This window comes from Aphelocoma coerulescens, chromosome 2 (assembly GCF_041296385.1).
Source record: "Aphelocoma coerulescens isolate FSJ_1873_10779 chromosome 2, UR_Acoe_1.0, whole genome shotgun sequence".
NCBI classification, from domain to species: Eukaryota; Metazoa; Chordata; class Aves; order Passeriformes; family Corvidae; genus Aphelocoma; species Aphelocoma coerulescens.
In genome coordinates, this window is record NC_091015.1 from 128043305 (window position 1) to 128067281 (window position 23977).

A 23977-nucleotide genomic window follows, 5' to 3' on the forward strand; every position below is an offset into this window, starting at 1 on the left:
TCTCACCAGTGGATCAGGAGGTCTGGATAAAAAGCAACATTGGGTAAAGGTTTTGAAATTAAACTTGTAAGTGCTATGAAATTGAGGAAGAATACAAGTTATATAGAATTAACAAATCTGTGCTATGTGTAAAATTTGTATAGAAATATCCTATGTGTTCTGAAATAGATATTTTCACATTCCTTAATCTTCTGAAAACTGTTTAAGTGGGAAACTCCTTTGAATATATCCTAGCTTTTGCCTAAATCCCGACATAAACCAGAATGCTTCACTTGGTCTTTCACTTACCTAACTTATATGATTCGTTTTTTTGGTCATAAAGGAATAAACAGGGATTAGGTGCAGGCATGTCTCCGTGTGTGCAGTAATGTAGCATGTCATGAAGAATGTAAAGTTAATCAGAAATAATACTGTAAAGAAGTAATAATTAAGACTTAAGGAACATCCTCCAGCTATGTTAATTTAATTGTTGAATTCATGTTTCTGCTTTCAATTTCTTAGGGCACAGGTGATGAATACTGTCATTTTAAAATTGAGAAGAATTTGGAAACGGGATCTGTGAGTCTGGGATAGGTGCGATGTAAAGGGATATATGTTGGTCTTCTGCCAGATGACCAAACCAAACCTGTTGTTAATACTGGAGAGAGAAATATTTTTTTCTACCCACAGATCCTCAAATGCATGTGATTTCTTGATAGTCTATGGTTTTATTTAGTGATTAGCCTTTCAAACTGGTGAAATTCAAAGCAAAAATTTAAAAAATACATTGGCACCATTTCCCTTGTTGGGTTTCAGTAATTTTAAAAGTGAAAAGTTTATTGTATGCACCATTAATTTCTCCTACATAATCGGTTAAGTTCATTCCTTTCTTTTTATAGTAGTAATAATAATGATACAGTAGATATCAATTGTTTTACTACTAAGCGTTTGAAAATGGGAATCAAAACAGGTGATGAGATAAAGATGGTATTGACTTCCTGGGTGTGTTCCCCATTCTAGTCACAGATTTTGGAAGCCTGGGAGATGCTGTCTTGCTGCCAGCTCTACCACAGTTCTTCCTGATTTTATAGGGGAATTAGTAGACTTTCAAGATGGCCTACTTGGCAGTGTTCAGTTTGTTTTTTTGGTGGCGTGAAATACATTGTACTCCCCACCCAGTATATTCATTATGTTGTTCTGTCCCATAGTCAGATTTGAGAGCTATTGCAGTCAAAATATTTCCTCAGTAGAGAACTGACCTAGTCAACTAGCCAGGACTCAGAAATTAGGTCTCAGCACCATCTGGATCACTGTCATTGGGTAGCCTGCTTGCCTTTTCCCCTTCAGGAGAACAAAGTTTTTAATTTGGTGAAAAACTGGCTACCAAAGATAGCCAGCTGACTTAGATTATAACTGCAGGAAACACTATTCTACAGGAAACATATCCTTGTCTGGTGGACTTCACTACAGAGGTCAGGAAATGAAACAACTCATTCAATGAAACAACTGGTTGAAACAACTCTTGAAAAGGCTAAACTGGGCATCAGTTTGCAACTGAGAAGTTGGTCAGATTTTTTCCAAACATAAGCAGAACAAACTGATTTTGAATGCTTTCACCAGCAAAAAGTATCAAAACATACAACCAGTCTTACTAATTTTTCCATGTATATTGTGGTCAAAGCATTAGGAAAGTCACTGTAAGCACATCCCTACTGTTCTGTCCCTGTTTGCTGAAAGGTGACAGGAATATTTTGATCACTGTGCCCTTGTAGAAATGAGGAAATTATTTTCCTTTATTACCTTTTGAAAGAACAGTGTTTTCAATAGAAATTTTCAACAAGGCAGTGCTTACTGATGCCATTAATTATAGCTAAATTTTACTTTGTAACAGGCTTCAGCCCTCCTGAATCCATGTTGCTCACTAAAAGGAATATAAAAAGGAGCTAATATTTTCTATGCAAGCAATAAATACTGTCTGTTTGACATGTTCATATTAACAGTATCAATTTGCTTTATATTATTCAAAGGGCCTCTAGCAATTTTCATTTCAGCATTCCCACTCTTAAGAAATGAAACATTTTGGGGGTGGAGAAGGTTATTTTGGGGAGAGCTACATTTTAACAAGTCATTTTATTCCTACACAAATGTTAAATTTTTGCTTAGATTTTTAAAACATTGAATGGACTTTAATTAGTATGTCAGGTTTTTTCCCATTTTTTGTGGCATCCTGCTAACAATAAAATCCTATTGCTAGTAGCTGTGTAATACATAGAGAAAAGTTTTTGATGTCTGCTGTGTGGAACAACTATGAGATCTGTTATTAGCTTCTGAGCAAGAAAAAGGAAATGGCTTGTAGCTAGTGACAGATTTTACATTTCATTGTTTTAGTTGTCCAGGAAAATGCAGGAAAAGCCTATGGGAGCATCTGCAGCACCCAAATAAGAGAAGAGAGTCTTCAGAGAATCTCAATTCCAACCAGCAAATGCCCAGGAGCCAGTACCTCAAAGGCCTTCAACTCCAATTGTGGTACATGTTTTATGCTTGTGCTCTGTGCAAGTTTGAAGAGATTTACCTCAGGAAGGACAATGAATGGCTTTTCCAGATTATCAAATTATGCAAACTAACATACAACATAAAATGCATTGCCAGTTACTCTTTTTCTAAAAGGGGCATTGGAATGTGGTTTATTAAGGCAACAATCACCAGGTTGAATAACTTGTTGAATAACTTCATTTTTATTTTTTTAAATTAACTAATAATCTATTGGCTATTTCTGTGGAAATTGTGAGGTTGATATGGTGCAGAGCCCAATCTAAAGCTCACTGAAAGTAATGGAATATTTCTCATTTATGCTCTCATACTCATGTTTTCTGCTTATGGTTTGCTGGAGGAAAGAGGAAGCGTTGCATGCTTTGATGCATTGCATGCTAGATACCTATACCTATACCTATACCTATGTTTTGGCAGGTAGGAATAAATAAACAATGTTCTGGTCATGCTTCTGGAGTCATGGTCTAGCAGATGCATTTTTCTAGAATAAAATGCATCTCTTTAGCTAAAGAAGTTGCATAAATGGTCTAAGACAACAATTTTTGGAATATTTAGCATCCTAGTAACCAAACTGAGGAACTAGACAACTAAACAAAACAGTGACTGATACATCTCTTAAAGAGTGGGGATGATCATGTTTGCTTCCTGCATCTCTTTTATTTCAATATACTCAAAGACCCTGACAGTCCGAATTGTGTCATATCACCATGAAAAGCAGATGGACTAAATGGAAACTACTGAGCTCCAAACAGCCCACTGAGGCACTTTCACATGGTGGAAAAATATATGTTACTTTGAAAGAGCTTTAAAGACAAGATTGTATTGCAACTTCCAGCATGAGAGACATGCTTATTCAGCTACAGGTATTCTCAAAGGCATTCATGTAGCAAATAATTCGGGTGGGTTGCTGATTTGGTTTCAAACTTGATCCTCAGACTGTTTCAAGGTGTACATGAAAAGTCTAGCTATGTGAACAAGACATCAAATCTGGCATACTTGTTTGTAGGATTTAATGGGAAGTATTAGGCAGGATTTTAATTAAATTCAGTTCAACCAAAGTATTCTGGTTAAATTCCAAGCAGAGGTGTGAATCACTATTAATACTTAATTCTTTCTGGTGGTATTTTTTTCCATTTTTAGCTCAAAACACCCAATTTCTAATTTTTCAGACTTCATCTTGTATCATTGTGTCACAAAGCCTTCCAAAAGTGTGGTGGGTTGTCAGCAGATATGCTGTGTCTGAAACCCATGGCAACAATACACAAGCCCATCAAACCTGTTTTCAAAGAAGCTGGATGTTTTTAGGGTTGGATACAAAGGATCTTTTTATAGAAGCAATATCTTCCATGAAATTGGTTACATAGAGTCTATAGCACTTTGTAAGTAGTTTTTCTGGCATTCATAAGTGTAGATTCTGCTTATGGAAAATGAATAGAAATATCAAAGTTACTCTGTCTTTCAAATAAAATGGTCATTTTTTTAGTAAGATACACTCACTCAACATATGTCATTTGACATGTACAGGTGAGCCTTGAGTTTTAGACTGATATTCATTAAATTCTCATTTGCTTTTTCTCACTCCCAGTTAATATTTGGAAAAGGGCTATCCTTGTACTGAGTGTACAATCGAGCAGTAGGCTTAGCAGGCAAACTCAGAGCAGATTAACTCTTAGGCTGACCACTCTCATTGTAATGTCTGTGTCTGCTAACTGGTAGATGTGTTTTGGTTTCTGTTTTCACAAACACTAATTGATTTAGGATTCATTAAACTGAAAACAGTGCTACAGCATTTGGGGCTTCTCCTGTTGCAGCCTGAGTTCAATGTTCCTCAAAAAACTTCTTTCACTGTACAGAGATGATGTCAGGTCCCAGCTTCTACTTAACAGCTCAGATGTCATTAGCTGCCATGACACAAATGCTGCCTGTGACCTTGAGAACATCTCTGTGAAGTCCTCCATGTTCCTTTCCTGTATGTCTGCTATTATCAGTTGCTATTAATTTTTTAATATATTTTACTTATAGGATACAAATAAAATCTGATCTCATTTCCACTCAGTTAACATTGGAAATGATGGTACACACAGGTATAATAAAAATACATCAACTTTATTGCCCAAACTTCTTCTCCAGAGGTTAATTTTTCTGATGGTTCATTTTAAAAGTGTCACTCAATCATATGGTCTTCTGAGACAAGATAATTTTCTTATGGTGATACATTTAGGATAAGTTACTAAATTGAAAAAAGTTATTTCTGTGAAATTGTGGGAAGGGTTGTGACTTCATCATTCTCATGCAGGCCTATTAGAATTAATTTTTGTCACAATAGATTTACAGCATGGTGTCATGAAATGTGTAAAATCCCATGAGTAATGCAGGGCAACCATCAAATCCTCTTTTCAGACTGGAATATTTTTAGCCTGTAGCAAATCAATGCTACCGATTTCCATTTGTAAGAAGAGCCAGTAATTTATGAAGCAAAAAGCCTTCCAAGCCTGTGAATTGTTTGTTCATTATAATTGTTCCAAGAGGTAGTAGTTTGAGGTTGCAGTATCTGCTTTGGATAGCAACTGCCCAAGTATGTAATTCTTCTCCTAAGCACACAGGGCAGCATGGGATTCCTTATGTTTCTTGAATACATGTGCATTTTATGAACACTTTAATCTCTTTGCTGTAAGAAAGATGTGGTTTTAGACAGCTGGAAGGAACTCTAGCTTTCAGAGATGCAGGTGAGAAGGTAGATAACTACAGTTACAGAAAATTGTATAGCCAAGTTCTCAAAAATATTTATCATACCAAAGCAATTACTTTGCTATAGTTCTGTTACTTCAGGCACTGAAAGACAAGTGTAATTAAGTTTTTATTCAGGTAAACTCAAGCTGTTTGCCTCTTGCTTTATTTTTGGGGTGTGGATTTTCTTTTTCCTTTCAGAATAACTTGTTCTCAGTCATGATGGAGAATACAAGAAAAACAGCCATTATTATGACAGTAATTCCTATTCTAAATCACTATGACCATTCCAAAGTCATATGACCACTGTTAGAGGCACTGCTGTAAAAGTTATACTACTAGACTTCTGAATTTCTTAAAAATTGATTAACCAAATATTAGAATCTTTACCAGTGTTAAATTTACTGTGATTCCAGAAGTCAGTCCTTATTTATTATAGAACTTTTTACTGGATCCTAATTCCTTTGCAATTCCTTGTGTAAATATTTTAAATCAGTTAAGATATCACTGCAAGTGGATCATAACTCAGTTTTGGTACTTTAGTTACCATGTTGATTTTAGTACAGGACAACCTGGTGATCCAACCAACTGTGTAATTCCTTTTGAGTGCAACTTTTAAGAAAAAAGTGCTGCTGGTAGTGAGTGATAGCTTTTGCATCACTTGTTTTTCTGTCTGGTTTTGGTTTGATTTTGTTTGGTTGGGTGCTTGGTTCAATTTTGTTTGGTTGGGTGTTTGGTTCTTTTCCTTTGATGTAAGGGTAGTGTAATAAGTGAAGGGAAAAACTCCATCCAGGGAAAACCAGTACAGTATTTTAATCAAGCAAATAAAAAAGGAAAGGACTCTAATACTACTACATAACTTATGTAGTGCAGCAGAAACATCCACAGTGATGCATTGGGAATTCTTCAACAAATTCATATCGGTGGCACATTAAAAAGTTTTTTGCACTCACATGGAAAGGTCTCATGCGAACAATTTGGGAACCCCTGGAGGACACAGTATATTGGCAATGTGTAGGTTCATCTTTTCAAATTTGGGGCTTTTAACTGCCTCTTGTGTCAGAACAGATAATAAATTCTTGGCAGCAAGGATTCCCTCTTTTGGAGAGGGCTCCATGGTCAGTGGTCCCATTACTGAAAAGTAGTGTTCCAGACATCCGATGTTTGTAAATTCCACTTTGATTAAATTACTCAAAACTAAATTCCTTTACCCTAATAGAGTCTGTTTTTCCATATCTCCTGTGCAGAGGTGTTGTTTGACATCTCTGCATTATGTATATTTCTCTTAAGGGTGGATGGAAGATCACTAGGTGCTGTTCTAAAGTGAAATTTATGTTTTACAACATTATGTTTGCTCAGCCATTAGAGCTGTGAAATTTATTCATAAAGTGCTACTGTGCTGCTATTGTCTCATTCACGCAGAGCATGCTTGAATCCAAATGATGGCACTGCGTAAGTATGGCTGGGCAAGGCTATATTGAGGTCTTTTCTGATTTTTTTTTACAGTATTTAGTGATATTTAACTTGAAGAAAGCTAATTTCCTGATTTATTTTTAAATTTGAAATGAAAATTGTCTATCTTCCCAGACATGTGACTCTGCTAATGATGTCCCAACGCAAGGCATTAGAGGAGTATTTCTACTTGTTTCTAAATGTCAGACTAAGGAGCCAGAAATGTCAGTTTAATGGTCATAGTTCTGCACCGTAACATCCTTACTCTGTTGCAGAATACATATAAAGAATATGATGATAGCATGTGTGAGAGATAACTTGTTATTTTCCAGCTGATTCTTGTAGCTCAACTAATCAGGACATTTTGGTCTAGACAAGAAACATAAATCAATCTTTCTAGACTATCTCACTTGGCATGAAAAAATACAATCCCCCTGCTGTTATGGCCTCCTTATGTGCTGAAGTTACAACAGTGACTGGCAGTTTCATGTCCATTTTCATCTCCCACTAATGTTCTGTATTTCACAGAGGAAATGAGAGATCTCCAAGGTGGTGAGTGTCCTCTTCCTTCAGGTGATGAATGGAAAGTGTCAATACTGACAGGAAATGCAGGAACTGAAGCAAGTGTCACTCTCTGGATATATGGAGACAGAGGATTAGCTGGACCAATAACTCTTGGCAAGGACAACAGGAAGCAGCTGTTTCTTCCCAGGCAGGAAGATGAATTTCAGGTAGCTAATGAAGGCTAAGAACATTATTTTAATGTTCTTAACCTTTCCCAGGATTTTCCTGTCATGTGAAAAGAAAAAATATTTTTCTCCTATATTTACTGCATAAAATAAATCTGTATCTAATCTCCATGAATTCTGTGTTGAATCAGCTTGTTATTTATAGTAAGCAATAGAAGAAATAATCTTTCTTTTAAACCCCCTCCCACATATAGTAGACCAAATGGGACAAGTGCAGAAGTAAATTGATTTCTTTAAGGCAATTGATTTGAAACTAGCTTTAAAAACTATTAATTCTGAAATAAACCATGGCTGATACAAGACTTGTATATTGTTTAGAGATCTTTAGTAATTAAATTTTCAGGCATGCAGTTTTCAAAGCGTACTTTAAAATGTATGCTGTGAAACTGGTTCATTTAAAGAAGAAAACTCATTTTAGAGCCGCCATATTATAAATGACTGAAATGCCAGAATGTTTACCTATGGAATAACTAAAAGTCCAATAAAATGTATGTGTTACCCTGTTGTGAAAACACTGGGTTTCTGCTTTTATTTAAGAATAACCCCACGTCTATTGTAATAAGGAAATTATGTCTAAGTAGGCTGAGAAGAAATTACCAAAGTAGCTAAAATTTCTGTTTTGCTTAAATCTCTGTCTGAGATGCATGTAACATTGCTTTCTTCAGATGGCTAAAGTAGAAGTTATATGTTTCATGATTTTTTTTCTGCACTCATCAACTCTTCTAATACAATCTTAGCACAATCCAAGATTGTTACTGTCAATGATATTAATAATAATACTCTCTATGAATAGGGCATAGGCAGGGAGATAACCTACTGTAATGTTCATTTTCTAAGCATGTAGGCTATGGATTATGATCCACAGGGAATCCTGTTCTCCTAATTAGTGAATAATTTATAAGCAATGTTGGATAATGGCATGTTTGCAAAGTTAATCCATATGTTCAGAAGAGACAGACTAATTTTTCTTCTCTAAAATAGATATGGCCCATTATGGCTGTGTGCTGCAGATATTGATCTTGTGAGAGTGCAGGATCTTGCTCTCAGCACCTGGGGCTACTACTATGATTCGTTACATCACATTGACACTATTGCTTTCAGGCATGAAACAGCAAATGTCACTGAAGTGCTTTTCACTCTTTGTCTGCAGTAGATAAATCCACAAAGAAAAAGGCTGTGAGTAAGAGCTCTTTCTTCTCCTCTTCCCTTTAAATTTTATCCTGTACTCTAACAGGATAGGTCTTGAAATGAGGATAGGAATGTAAGACATTTAAAAAGTTACATCTTCTTCTTACCATTTCTATCTTTGAACTTTTATGTTTTCACTGATATATTCTAGAACAGAGGATACAAAATTTTATTTTTGAAGTAATCAACTTAATCATAGCCCTGGCCAGGAGTTCTAGGAAGAAAACAGCTTCTGAAAGATAGTAATAAATCCAGCAATTAGGAATCAGGTTAAAGTTATTTAACCTTTCATTTATCAGCAACATGTGCAACTATGAAAAATTTGAGTAGAACTAACCTAAGAATTGAAAACCATTCATATGTGGCCTTCCCTTTCTTACCTCACCCATGTGAGTTTTCATTGCATGTTTAATCCATCCTGAGACTGTGCACGAGAAAAATCAAGACTACCAGAGTGCTCCTTCTGGAAGAACTATGCTTGTTTTAGGCAGAAGTCACTCTGCATTCTGCCTAAGTCTGCTACATTTTGTTTTGTGTTGTGTTAACGCATGAAATTATCATGCAACCTTTTTCTTTATTAACCAAAAGTCCAAAGAGGGATTTATTAGAATAAACAGACAACACAATAGCCTTGTATGTTTGGTGAACACCAGCTCTGTGAATGACAAGACCATATCTTGAGAAGTAGTTTGTTTCTGAAATGGGGGGAAAGACAATAGCTGTTTTTTCTTATTCAAGCTGAATATATGCTCATATTTTAGTACTGCTTTAATCCCAAAGTCTCCAGGTTACCTCTAAGAAGACTACTTTTAGAGAGCAATATTATGTAGCATAAGCAAGGATATCAGAATCCAACTCAGAAGAGCAAAGCAAAGCCATTTTCTTAAGCCAATGGAAGAGATGGGAACTATATTGTCACATCAGTGTTGCAAGCCTGGTGTTCACATTTATCTGGTTAATGGAATTCAGGTTGATGTAACAAGTATACCAATAACAATAACATGCATGAAACCCACAGACTTTTTCTCAAACAACCATTGTGAAATTTCAATGTGCATTTCAATATTCAGGAAATCCAGAGTAAAAGTTATTTGCTTTTAGAAGTCTTTGACTAAGCATGGCAATGCTGTGACTATAACAAAATTTTCTCATATAAAAGCACTAAGAGTCAAAAGCTGGTACGGGAAATGAGGCAATTATGACCTCTGAAAGGAGAAGGATGTTTTTTGTTAATGAAGGTAAAGAATAAGTAGATAGTATACTAGTAGGAGTTTTTAAGAGAATGAAAATAATTTTTGTACAATGTAAATAGCTTTTTGGATGTAAATGATGGAGAGGCATAGGCTGTTGCCAGTCTTTTATGAATAGAAATATTATTTGATGACATAATAACATACTTACTTTTCCTTTCCTAAAGGTACATTACAAATTATCTAAAATTATTTATGTTTGCTTTAAATACTGGCTAAACTTCAAATGAACCCTAGATAAGTGAGGGTTCATTTGAAGTTTTGAAGATAGGGCTGCATAGAGTATTTTTCATAAGTAAGATCACATATAATGCTTGAAAGTGCAAAGAAAGTGCAAATGAAAGCAAATCATAGTCAGAAAGCAAAGGTAGTATCAGTGACTTCTGAAGCTTTGCAGATGTTCTGCCAGCTTTTGGGAGCTATTCTTTAAGGTCTCCAAAAGTTTTATACCCTTCATGTTGGTATGCTAGGGTTTATGGTCACGTAACTGTGCAGAATTGTGAAAGATTTGTGACTTGTGTTTAGAGGATGTAATTTTGTTTAGAGGATGTAATTTTGTTTAGAGGATGTAATTTTGTATTGCTCATTGCTCTCATCGTCAACCCTCACCAACGTTTTTTACTCTTGAAATTTTGAAGAGTTCAAATACCTGCCAAATCGTTTTCCTGGCAAGCATTGTGATTCCACTAGGCTATAAGATGGTCAAACTGGGGTTCAGACAGAAATCTGCTTAGGCAAAATAGAAGCAGTCTGTTTTCTGAATCCTGTAACCCCAAATCTGCCAATCTAATATTATGCATTGTTCCTGAACACTCAGATACTACAGTGCTTCAGATAAATCTATAATCAATTGCAAAGATAAAGATGTAATTCTGTGTAGTTATATATTGTATTGTTCTGACTTTACTCAGGTTAAAATAAATAGCATTGGGAATATCTACAAAATAAGAATTAAACTTGATGGATTACCAAATGAACAACCTGAGTGGAACTTACAAAGGGTGAGATTTATATGGTGATTTTGTTCCCATTTTATTAATTTTTATGTGAACTAAAGGCTCATCTTTGCCTAAAGACATAGCTTCATGAATCAATAAATGCTGATTGGGATAAGTTCTTATTGCTTTGCGCTCTTAGATTGCTTTAGAGATGACAAAAACACTGATACAGTTCATCTCCTAAGGGATGGAAAATGCAGGATTATTTTGCAATTATTTCTAATTACTGCAGACAGCAATTTTATGGTATTGATGTGTTTGACCAAATTTTGCTTTCTGAAAGTTTGCCATACTCTTCAGTGTTTCTGTACTCTTCAGTGTGTGTTAGGGAGGTTCTAGCTATAAATTCCAGCTATAAATTCTAGCTCAAAAAATTGAAAATGAAGGAGCAGCAATCATTCTCTGGTAAGTGCATGCAAGGAATGAACAAAATTTGCTGAAAGGTAGGCTAAGCAAGTTATAATGGGCCCCACTATTCCTCACAATTATGAACATTTTCATGGAAAAAGAAGATGCTGTCTTTTTTCAATTCAGTGAATTAATTATTTTTCTTTGCTTTGTTTTAACTCTATTTTTCTCATGATATTGAGGGCTGCCCACCAGATTATTCTAAATCCTTTCTAACACTAACACCCATGTAAAATTTATTTCAGAACCAGAAAAAAACCTTTTTTGTCTCTTATGTTGAATTTATAAAGGACACAAGTTTATTCTTTTTCAGTAATCTTAAAAAGCTTGATTTGGACAATCAGAATTAGGCAACAACAACAGATTTTTACATTAACCCAGAGGTCTTAACTGAGACTGTAGTAAAAATGAATGTAAGTATAAACATTTTAGTTGCTGAAATGATTGCAGGAATCCCACTTTCCAGCCTGGTAGTTACAAAATATTTCTTTAACATTTTGTTCCAAATTTCATGGAGTAACCCTGGGATTTAAAACAGTTCTTTTCACACCAAGAAATAAACTGTGTTGAAAGCTGTGTTTTTCTGAAAAAGAAGTTAATCTATGCAATTGTTATGAAACAGCAGGGGGGGCTCTGCCAATAAATATTAGAGATTAGGAATCAGTGCTGCCAATGTATTTCACGTTAGAATAAATACATACTATGTTGTTAAAAGCAGTGTAAATTTTACATTAAATAATGTTTTATTGGAAAAGTGAGATAAAGACATCTATTGCCCTGATTCTCTAAGTGCTAGAATTTGGATGTGAGCACTAGTTTTCATAATTTTGTTTGCAAGGCTTATGCATATTATATGCACACTCAGAAACACAACTGCAGAAAGATAATTTTTGATTTCCTTTTGCTAGTCAAGACCTCTGGAAAACCCCTGTAGTGAGTATTGTAATTCAAGACCAACAAAAACTGCTTTCATAAAAGATAATAAAGAGTGCTGTAATTATAGGAAACAAGTAAGGCAGCTATCTTACTGTACAGCAGCAAATAACTTGAGAATTTGAATTCTAACCATCTCAAGAGGAATATAGAGATGGTGGTGGTACACATGTTGTCTTTTGTTCTGCTGTAGAAGAGCGAAAGACAATACAAATTGATTTAAGGTTTCAATGTACTTGCCAAAGTTCAGAAGGATGTAGATGATGAGTTTCATCCTGTTTTCATTCTAAAATAAAAAATGTGTGTCCATCTTTCCACATCTTCCAAAAGCTCAGTCTCATGTAACAGCAGCTACCAGAAGGTTTTCAGTCTTCAGTCCTCCAGGCAGTGTTACATAGAGGTGGTTTACTGATGGAAGCCAGACTTGGTGGTATTTCTAATGGCAAACCACAAATTTCAACTGCAGATTTGTTTGTTGCGTAGTAGTGGCCAAAATAAAAATATTTTCATACTGCAATTTTGTATGTCGCATTTACTGATTGTGTTACTGTTTTCTGAGATAGAAAAAATATACAAAAATATGTTTTGTTGTTGAAAAGCAAAGCACAGGAGAGAACTGAGTCATAGCTGGAATTACTTCTCCTTCAGGTGATACTGCAACATCTAAAGAGCAAGAAAACACTGAATTTTCCAGAAAACACGTGGTTATCAAAGAATAGTGATGATTGAGAATTTCTCTGTGAACTTCCAGTAGTGGAAGCTGGAAAACCTATCTATCCAAGTATGTGTGTACCATTACATATGTATTGGCTGCCTGGTTTGCAGTATTAGTACCAACTGAATTGTGGTCCTAGCAATCTTAAAAGCAAATAGTTTGACTGATTTCTGGAGAGTGTCTTCCAGAAAATTAATTGCAAATTAGACTTACTGTCATTGTTATCATTAAGCTATAATAGTGAGTAAAATTAATTGTGAATACATGTGGATACAAAAATGCTGCTAGCAGGGATTTTCTTGCTAATTTCTAAGCCTGTGAGAGACTTTTCTCTCTCACAGAAGAGGTAGCAGGGAATGTAACAACCAAGCCACCTGCAACCTTGGAAAGTCTTGTTTATGGTATAGTAGGAAAATATTTTGACAATGGATGTTTTAGGATTTTAGCCAATCACCCCAAGGGGTGGCTGATCCTTTGTCCAATTAGACTATGAAGAAAAAGTCTATAAAAGAGTTTGTAAAATAATTAAATAAATCAATCTTGCTGCACAATTCCTGCCTGCTGGATCTTCTCTCCTCCTCCTCCCTATGGCTGTGGGACACGGTGATATACCATAGGAACCAGGCCTGCAGTAATAATTACATATAACTTGCATTTTCTTCTTTTGGTTATTTTTGGAAATTGTTTTATACCATGTTTATGTCCACACTGGTGGTGTGGAGCAAGCAGATAGAGATTCTGCAGTTTATTTATGTATCTATGGAAAAAGAGGAGATTCTGGTCCAAGACTTCTGCATAAAACTGGTACACCAGGGACATTTCAGAGAGGAATGGTAAGTCTGAAAGACAATTTGCTTAGCCATATGAATATAATTAAGTATATACAGGTTCCTAATAATAATAAAAAAACCAAACCACAGAAGTTTAGATAAATAACTTTTAAGAACTAAGGAAAATAGCCTTCTACTGATGCAGGAATTAATTGAGTGAAAACATAGGCAGGAAAAGGGGAAGAAAAATTATTTGAGGGCCCTGCCCTCAGATGATGAGAAGTGCTGCCTATGAATTCAAAACATATCCTTTCAAAATATGATGAATTACAGCTTGCTCCAAATAAGTGTACAGAAATTGTTCCATGATTTCACATCTTAGTAGGTCTGTTTGTTATGTATTTCTTTTAATGTGTAATAGTAAAGTATTGTGACTAATACAAGAGAGACTTAAAGTAATTTTTCTTTCAATTTATTACCTCCTATCTCTTCAATGAGTAAAATATACATAATCCTGATTTTCTGCAGTATGGTTGAATTTCAGGAACTACTGAATTTAGTGTTAACTCTGCCACTGGCCTTCTTGTGACCTTCTATCGAGCCTGTTTCTTCCTTTGTGATCTATTGAGGATTAACACTTGTATGTATAACCAGTGGTATCAAACTGCTAGTGGAACACTTAATTACAAAATAAAAAGCAGTATCTAAAATGCTGGAAATAACCATAACCAACTGGGAAACTTTAAATGTATCTATATTATTTTAAAATATATATTTTTTTCTATTACTAATGTATGAGAGATAAAGTTCTATTCAAATGAAAATTCAGAATTTAAGTGGAATTTTCTAGGGAGCATTATTCTAACCAGATTGATATTAAATTCAGCGTATTATTTATACAGGGACTAAGGGGAATTGTTCAAAGTGCACTTTGTTATGGAAATGGGTGAGTAAAACAGTGGATTGTTTGGACTAGCAGAGCAGGGACTGGGACACATCGTTTTATGGCAGAGGTAGTGGAATGCTGGCTTGAACAACTTGATTTCATCCCTGCCACAGATAATCTGCATTATATTGGGCGAATTGGTTAAAATAAAACTTTCCTGAGTGACCACTTTTTTCATGCTTATGTGTTGCTGCATAACCAGTTTATCTTTTCTGAACAACCATAGTGGTAACTGAGTTTAAATAGAATTCTGCTCTGCACCTAGTAAGATCTTTGAAATGCTAAATATGCCAGTAAATTAACCCCTCTGTTTCTCAGTTGAGCACCCACACCACTTTGCATCTTTGACAGCTTTTGGCAGTAAACTCTGTGCTTCAACTGTGTAGTAAATTGAAATATGCAGATGGCCTTTCAAAAAAGAGATTAAGCAGTTGCAGAAAACCAGGGTGCTGTGGAAGAAGTGCAAAGGTGAAATCACTGGGGAAATCAGTTCTATTTCACTGAGCTCTTCGGGTGCTTGCAGTAAATAATGCATAGAGTCATAAAGATAATGAAGATAAAAAGAGATACTGAAAATCTGCCATCCTCCTGAGCACACTTTGAGGCAGGAATCTTTCAGGAAGACTAGCTTGTGATCATATATTATCTATACACAAGGGATAAGTAATCTTGCACAGGCAGTCTCCATTCTGCCATTTGCTGGGGACTGAGAACTTTGCAGATATGAATTTTCCAGTGTATTTCTTTCCTTCATTTTCTTTTTACTGAGCAGAATGATCTGGACCATTACATTTAGAGGCAGAAAGCTCTCTGCTCTTTACTGTGACAGAAAATTATCAACCTGAACCTGATCAGCTTCACGCTCCTATGAAAAAAATCTTTTCCAACTATAAGCACAAGCCTAAATGAATAACAAGGGGAAAATGGCATGTCAGGTTTCAGTTTCTTTCAGTAGAATAAAATGTAAGTAGAGGAGGTGAAACAGAAAAGAGAAAATGATCAGAAGGTCTGTTTAAAAATAATATAAACCAAGGAAATAACAGCTTTAACTCTTTCTTACATAGAGAAGATTAATGTAAATGACAAGGTATAGAAAAAAAAAAGACGGGTTGTGTGCAGCATTTTGCATGATGGCTGTAAAAGCCTAATTTATTTGGGATTATTACTGCATCCTGATTTTGGTTGTGCTTTCTTACTTACTCTGACACATCATCAAAAGACATTTAACTCTTGAGATCCAAACTCTTTGATTACAGTCCAGCTGTCATTAAAACCAACTGAAATCTTTGTACATTGTGGGAGTTGATCGGGCTTTTAACACTTCATTTTTTGGACTGCCTTAGTGGTGGAAAATTGCACAGTGCTGTCTCCTCTGTCTTCCAGGTCAGTGTTTTTGAAGTGGAAGCTGTATCTCTTGGGAAGCTGCAGAAGGTGCTGTTGCACTGTGAGGCCAATACCTAGTCCCAGCGTTGGTACTGTGGTAAAGTCATTGTCAGAGAAGCTGAGAGGAACTCAGAATATGTTTTCAATTGTGAAAGGTAGTTTTTACAACAATATTTTAAAATATTCTTCAATATGTATCACTAAAAGTATTATGTCAATCAATTTACTAAATGTGAGTTTTTCAGGCAAAGACACGCTTGGATTATTTTGCAGTTTCATAAAATCCACAAAATGTTTTTTTCCAGAACAGATTGCTTGAATTAATGTTCTGTATGGTCCATAGCAAAGGTTAAACACTTATATTGAGTCTGTGCTACTAGATTTTAAAGTATAGCCTTATCTGACAGGATCAGTGCTGTAAGTGTGATTTACCTTTCAGGAAGGAAAGATAAAGCACCCAAAATGTTCTAAATTAAGTGTATTTCTAAATGAGAAAGAAAACAGATATTCCATCCAGAAGTAGCATTCACTCTCTTTACAGCATGGCTGGAGAGACAAATATGAAGCCCAGAACTATTTCGTCATTGTTCCATTTAAGTTATTAAATGAGCAACTTAAAAGTCAGTTGATAAATACTGCATTTTGCATGTTTAGAAAAATATGGCAACCCCACATTTGGAATTTCCAGTCTGCAGTCTATCTCGTGGGTATGTGCATGATTCAAGTGAAATAAAGAAAGTTAAGAGAAACAATATGACTTTTTGACAAGGCACTGAAATGAATAATATTTAATTAATAATATTTAATAAATGCAGGTTGCCTAGTTATTTTTCTGGATTATAACGAATAGTTTACCTAACCTTGAACAGTTCCTTGCAATTCTTGATGTCACATCCTCAAAAACAGAAATAAGGGTCTTTTCTCACCTTGATCAAACTCTCTAAAACTGAGGTTTTCTTCAATCTGTAGCAAGTTTACATATAGCAGCATAATACTGAGGATTTCTCTGGGTAGATTTGGATGCAGACCAGCTGTGTTTGCTAGCTGTAGTTGCTACCTTTCTAAAATTATAGGTGGAATTTACAGTGTGTCATAGCTAGATCTAGTGAGTTACATGGCTTAGGAGTGATGAATGGCTGGACACTTTGCTGTATTAATTCTGTGATAATTAACACCAGATGTGGATCATAAAAATTTATTCTGTGATAGAGTGTGTTAAAAAGAAGCAAGAGTTTCTTTTTTAATGTCTAACTTCTCCACAAGGAAACCCTTCCATTGGAAAGGGATTAAAATAGGGATCAGGTGGAGCTTCCATGTTGGCCAAAACATACCTGTACTCTATTCAGGGAGGGAGAAGGTTTTTGCTCTTCAGAAATCTAATTCAGTAATCTTCAACCTCACATTTATTTTATTTTACATAGATATTTTCTGATCCAGGACATGAAAAAAGTTCTGTCTTTGTTCTCATTTAACCAAGGGAACATAAGCATTTTATCTGTCTTAAAAACCTGATATTAGTTTCTGATCATATAACAGCTTTTACTTGATTTGGACTATACAGTATTTACTAGTATTTACTGATACATTTAAGCATTTGAGTTTTCAGAAGATACCTCTGCCATCAGTGTATAGCAGAAGTGATAGAAATAAGTAGTTGTCTAGTAAGACAAAATTTATTTCTTAGGGATTAGCTCTTATATGAATCGGCCAACTAATATTTTCAAGCCAAAAAATAAGGAACCTTTGTAAAGGACTTTTCTTGTCCAGTTTATACTGGAATCCCAGCAGGCTTCATAGGAGACTGAATGATTTAGGTCATTCCTATAGAGTCCATGGAAGTGGACCGAGGAAATAAAAAACAACAGCCCAGAAGATTGCTCCATCTCTTTTCTGGAAAAAAGAGCCGATTTTTTTACCAAGCAAGAGGAAACAAAAGCTGTTGGTAATCCATGTTCTGAATGAAAAGCTTTCAAAATGATACATAGCCTAGGGTAACATGACTAAGACACCTAACATATGTTTGTCTTGATTTGTCCCTTTTTAGACTCATCGAGCTGCCCTCAATTAATAGGAGGAATAAGAAAGAGCAATATTGGTTCCATCTTTGTTTTTAACACTGAACTGTGATTTTAAGAAATATCTCAATAGATATGTACAAACTATATTTACCTCTCAATCCATAGTACTGAAAAAATGTTCTGTGCTATAGTCTTCTGTTTAGCTGTAGAAACAATTACAGTAGTGCCACATGAGTCTCTTAATCTCATACAACTGTATTTTACACCTATATAGCTCTTATTTTTGCACAAAAGATGTTCTTTGTTGAATCAAATAATTTCTACTTTAACATAAATCAAATAACTAAAATTTTAGGAGTAGAGATCCTTTGCTGTTAGGTGTTTTCAGTATGAAAATCAGATATGGATCATTCAGTTATATGGTAATACAAATAAAAATTGATCCCTACCTGCTTTCTTATTTTATTTGTTATTCTTAGATGATTTCCATTTATGTCCCAGGGTATAATCCATTCAGAAATTGAGCTGTACTCTCAAGGTAAGATTTATTGTAACTTCATGGAAGTAAGAACAGTAATTAGTAATTCTTTTTCTCTGAAGAAATCTGGGCAGATTTTACACTGTTAATATCAGAGTTAACAATTTTGCAGCTTCCTTTGCAATATTTCTGAGAGAACACAATTTATATAACTGCTATAGGTGATAGTGAGAAATTAATGAGGGAATTAATGAGAAAGAGTTTTCTCATATTGGCTAGAAAAACTAGCCAAAACTTTTTGATCTCTTCTTTCAAACGTTTTCTGTAATGTTAAAGGATAAATCCTTCATTACTGATTTTTTTTTTTTTTGGCAGAGTTTAAAAAAATCAACAGCTGAGAATGCAAGAAGCAAATGGTAAAGGCTGCTCTTATTTTTTGATTTTAATGAAGACTGTTTCTGTTTCAGAACTAATTGCTTTACACATTTGTTGCCATTTGTATTTATTTTAAAGCATTAATTATAGGAAACTATTTGAACATTTCAGTAAACTCTGAACTTTGTATTTTAATTTAAACAATAAATAACTTTGCTTATGCTTTCTTTTTATTCTGTCATTTTTCTTTCCACAATGTTACTTTTATTTCTACTTCTTTGAAAAATTGCTATTATTCTGGTACTTATTGGTGATCTATCTTAATTTCAGTTTTTTAGAGTTAACATTTTAAGACATAACTGTTTTTCCTGGCCTGTATATAGGTGTGGTCTCAACAATAGTTTTTCATTTTCTGTTTTACTTGTGATTTCATATTTTTTCAGGTTGACTTTTCTGTCCTTGCAACCAGAGCAGATTAAATTAAATTTCTTAATAATATATTAGAATTTCTCAGCTGTGAGAAGTGCTTCATGCTGTAGGTTGAACACTGATCTAAAAGGCACTGTGAGAAAGCTTGAAAACGTTTATTAAAAATTTGTTTTATCTATCAAAATATCCATGAAGACCCAAATACTTGTCCTAAACCTTGTTTCTATGACAAGGGGTTAATAATAAATTTTTTGCCCAGTTATTTTACAAATTATATTGGAATCCCACCGTGTAATAGGCTTTATTTTGAATCATAAGTATCTTTGTCCTTCTTCCTTCCTGTGCTTTTTTCAACAGGGAGTAATTTGCTCTCTGTTCATCACTCTTTGTGCTTTAGCTGTTCTGCACACCTCACTTTTGCATGGCCTGCTCTGAGAGATCCTGCTTTCCATAACTCAAATTGGTCTGCATTGTCCCTTCTGCACCTACAGCTGGGTCTCTGGGCTGTGTCATTTAAGCTGTGCAAAGGTCTCAATCAGAGTGAGGCAGCTAAAAGCTTATGCAACAAATAGGCTCTTGTTTGGGGCACTTGGTGACATGGATCAGTGGGAAGGAGACTTGAAATTGTATATCCTGCACCCAGAGGGACTGCTTCAATTCCTGGTTTAGTGGTTGATCTGAGAGTTTGTTCACTTACTTTTTTTCTCATGAGCTTTTAAATATATCTCATTTTCATTTTATTTGACTTTATGTTGTCAACAGAATTATTTTTCTAGGAAGTAGAACTTCCCAGTGTACTGTAATATTTCTAATGATCTAGAAAAAAAAAAAAAAAAAGATACCTAGAAAGTCATCTGTGGCAAGATACCACTATCTGATGTCCCCAGGGATGTACCTGGTGTTAGCTTGCACCTTTCCTCTATGTATGCTAAATGAAAGTCATGTCATAATACATTTATCTGTATTCTTTTCCCCTCAAAGTGTGTTTTTTTCAGTCATTAAAGAACTATTCGTACTCTACCTCATCAGAACAACCCCAGCTTTTTGTGCCGACAAGAATTATGTTTTTGTAATACTTACTGTTTCCCTTTTCTATTTGGAAGCATGCAATGCAATGCAATGAGGATTTCTGGCATCAAAGAGATTAGAAATTTAAGGATTCTTTTCCTATACCCACATTGTCCTTCAAACACAAGTCCTTTATAATTCAGAAGAAAGGAACAAGCCTCAAAGTCAATATAGAGGAGTTCAAAACAAAACTCTATATTAAAGTTCTTAACATGTTTTTGGGGAAGTTTGATTCCCTATTTTACCTTCAGAGAGGTAGTTGTGTTCAAAATAATTTACAGATACTAAGCTTATCCTTGGGAGGTAGGAGCTGAACTAGCTAGAAAATACAGCCTCAAGAGTAGCAATTGTATCATTTCAGAACCCCGTTGCTTGACAAAAGACAAACTTTAAGAGGGTAATACAATAGAAAGGGCCATCAAAAACACTTGAGGCATACTTAATCAATGAATATGTCAAAAAGAAAATATATTTCACCTGCTTTAAAATGAACATTTGTTTCTGAATGGTGTTTGAAATTTTAGGAAGAGTAGTGGGTCATATTTTACCCCTTGTCTGCACCATTCTTCATAAGCGCCTGTAAACGGAATTGTCCTTATTTTCCAATCAAATGGTTCAAAGGAACTTTGTCTTTAGGAATATTATATTGTTTGAAAATGGAAAAGGCTGAATTTTTTTGTAAACAAACTGTTTTTCTATGAGGCAGAGACCCCTTGCCTTACGCTCTTTGTTTCCACTATCAGTGTAGAGAGGCTTTTAACTCTTCTAATTGATGTTTATCCTTTTGTTTTTTGGTGCTACAGTTCTTTTACCAAGAAAGTGAGTCTATAGAGAAAGCTGTGAATATGCAGATTTTCAAAGGCACAAAATAGTTTCTTACAAGCTGGAGTCTGACAATTCTTGACGAAAATTGGATGGTTCCCTTTGTTTATAGAATTGTAGAATAGTTTGGGTTGGAAGAAATCTTTAAAAATATCTAATGCAGCCCCTGACGTGAGCAGGAACATCTTCCACTAGACCAGGTTATTCAAAGCCCCATCCAGCCTGGCTTCAAGCACTTCCGGAGATGGGACATCCACAACTTCTTTGGACAATCTGTTCCAGTGTCTTTCAATCTTTATCGTAAAAAAATATATTCTTCATGTCTTATCTAAATCTACCCTCTTTCACTTTAAAACCACTCCCCCTTGACATATTACTACATGTCCTTGTAAGAAGTTTCTGCTTTTCTTTTAAGCCCCTTAATATATTGAAAGGCTGCCAATAAGCTCTGCCTTCCTGGAACCTTCTCTTCTCCAAGCTGAACAACAACCTTTCATCACAGGAGAGGTGCTCCAGCCCCTGATCATTTTCATGATCCTTCTCTGGGCCTGTTTCAACAGGTCCACATCCTTCTTATGCTGGGGACCCCAGAGCTGGATGCAGTACTCCAGGTGGGGTCTCATCAGAGACACAGGGGGAGAATCCAATCCTTTCCCTCAGTCTGCGGGCCAGGTTTGATTGGACAGAACAAATGAGCTGTTGCTGCCTTCTGAATTCCCAGCTGTGTATTTATGTGTATTTAAAATGCTATCACCTTTCCAAACCAGACATCAGCTAGACCTCTAAAGACTTGGAAAACACGAAATCAAACTTCCTGCTCCAGTTCAATTTTTGTGGGGCAAATTACTGAGTGATAATGAGACTGGCTCAAGATAAATACTTCTGTCAGACAACAGATTTAAATCATGCAGGCATTACCAGACAGCTTTCCACTAAGATAACTGCAGTGTACGCTATGGCATTTATTTATAAGATGACTGTGGGCTGGTATTTCATTTGTTGTTTGCCTTGAACAGAATGAATTTAAGTCACTAAGTGGAACTTGTTTCACACAGACAAAAGCTGCAATCAATGAGGGGTGGAGAATCGTACAATCCCAGCTTTACAGATGTAGAAAAGCATTTTACAATTATGAATTGTTCTTCTTTAAAATCAGATTTATATTAAGCTGCTTTTGAATATTTAAATAACTTGTGTACATTTTATGGGAGCAGACATGACATTTTCGTGTCAGGGAGCTTTATATAAATTGATTTTCTAATGAGTCTTAATCTAGTTCAGAATTTTCTACAAAACTTTATTTTTTTCATGTTGATTTCAGTATGATGCCTCCATCCAGGCAAATGCAGCTCTGTTCATGTGCCACATCAACCTAAAATGAGAGGAAATTGTACTTAATTGCAATGCTTTGACATTTTTTCTGTTGCATTTCTTGGTTATACTGTTGTCATAATCCAAATTCTGGGTGTCAGTCTGTTTCTGTGTTGACCCTCAGGGTTATTGCTAGAAATCTCACTAAGCCCTGTGTTCATATTTCTGGCTTTAGTGCGCTGCAAACCACCTTGATCCTTGATCCATAACTTGCTTAAGATGAGTTTGAATGATGTAGGTTTTGGCCAATCCTCTGTTGCCTCTCCTGACGTCATTACCTTTTAGGAGCATTTTAGTCACTCTCCTTGGGCCAAACTATGCTTTCACTTATATCTTTCAAGTAAACTTCTTCATATAAGTTACATTTTTAAAAGCATTTTGATTTTGCTTTACAGAAGGAGCCTGGAAGATAACTGTACTCACTGGGAATTTTGAAACAGCTGGCACATCAGCAACAGTATCCTTTTACGCTTATGGGGAAAACAAAGCTTCTAGTCCTATTATTTTGGGATCTGGGAAACAGCAGCTGTTTAATCCCAACAGTGAAGAAATATTTAAGGTACAGTATGGCTGTTATATAAATGCCAGAGAATTAAAAACATATGCAAAATAGTTTTCCTCAAAACTAGGCAATAGAGGTAATAAAAAAGACTCAAGGAAACATGTAAGGATCATTAAGTATTTCTGAGGGAGTGGCTGACTTTTACAACAGTGAGTTTTGAATCAGGAAATATGTTCAGAACTGCATCAGGCAGACATGTCTCTCTCAGAATCTGTATCATACTTGAATCTTCTTGATGAAGAACACTTTTACACTGGTTTACACTAGTTGTTCATTTGAAGAAGTGAAAAGAACTTTCTTTGCATTTATGTATTAAGATAGTCCTGGTTATGGATTGTTTTGAATATCCATCTTTGGAAGGTCCACTGTAAATTCTTCCATGAACTTTCTCAGACTTCCACTGAAGTACACTGTAGTGTGAACTTTTTCTTGGAGAAAGCAAGAGGGAAAGGGAGGATGACAAGAAACTAGAGGTAAATCACAGAGATTAAGTCAACTCATGATTTAAACCAGTGTTATCTTGCTTCTCCAAGCAAATGGAGACATTTCTCTCTAGTGACAAAACAATCTCTGAGATGTGCTTCAGAAACATCACATTCCTCAGGACTTCTATAAGATCCTGTAATTCCAGCCATTTCCTCTAGTTCATGCAGTTCATCAGGAAGGGCTGTACCTGTTGCAGTAGTTAAAACTGTGATATGTCACTTAGGTTATATAACTTATGCATAATAAACAGATGATGGGGAATCAGTAACAGGACAGAAAGTATCTTTTGATGCCAAAATGAGCCAGACAGAAACTTTCTA

General features: G+C 35.3%; 1 protein-coding gene across 1 annotated transcript in view; it reads left to right on the top strand.

Annotated features, from left to right (window-relative positions):
- Positions 1-23977, top strand: part of RP1 (RP1 axonemal microtubule associated) — an 82815-nt gene that overhangs the window by 34548 nt on the left and 24290 nt on the right. Inside the window, exon 10 of the mRNA XM_069004990.1 lies at positions 502-558. Within this exon, the coding sequence (XP_068861091.1) occupies positions 502-558 (57 nt within the window). The remainder of the gene's footprint in view (positions 1-501; positions 559-23977) is intronic.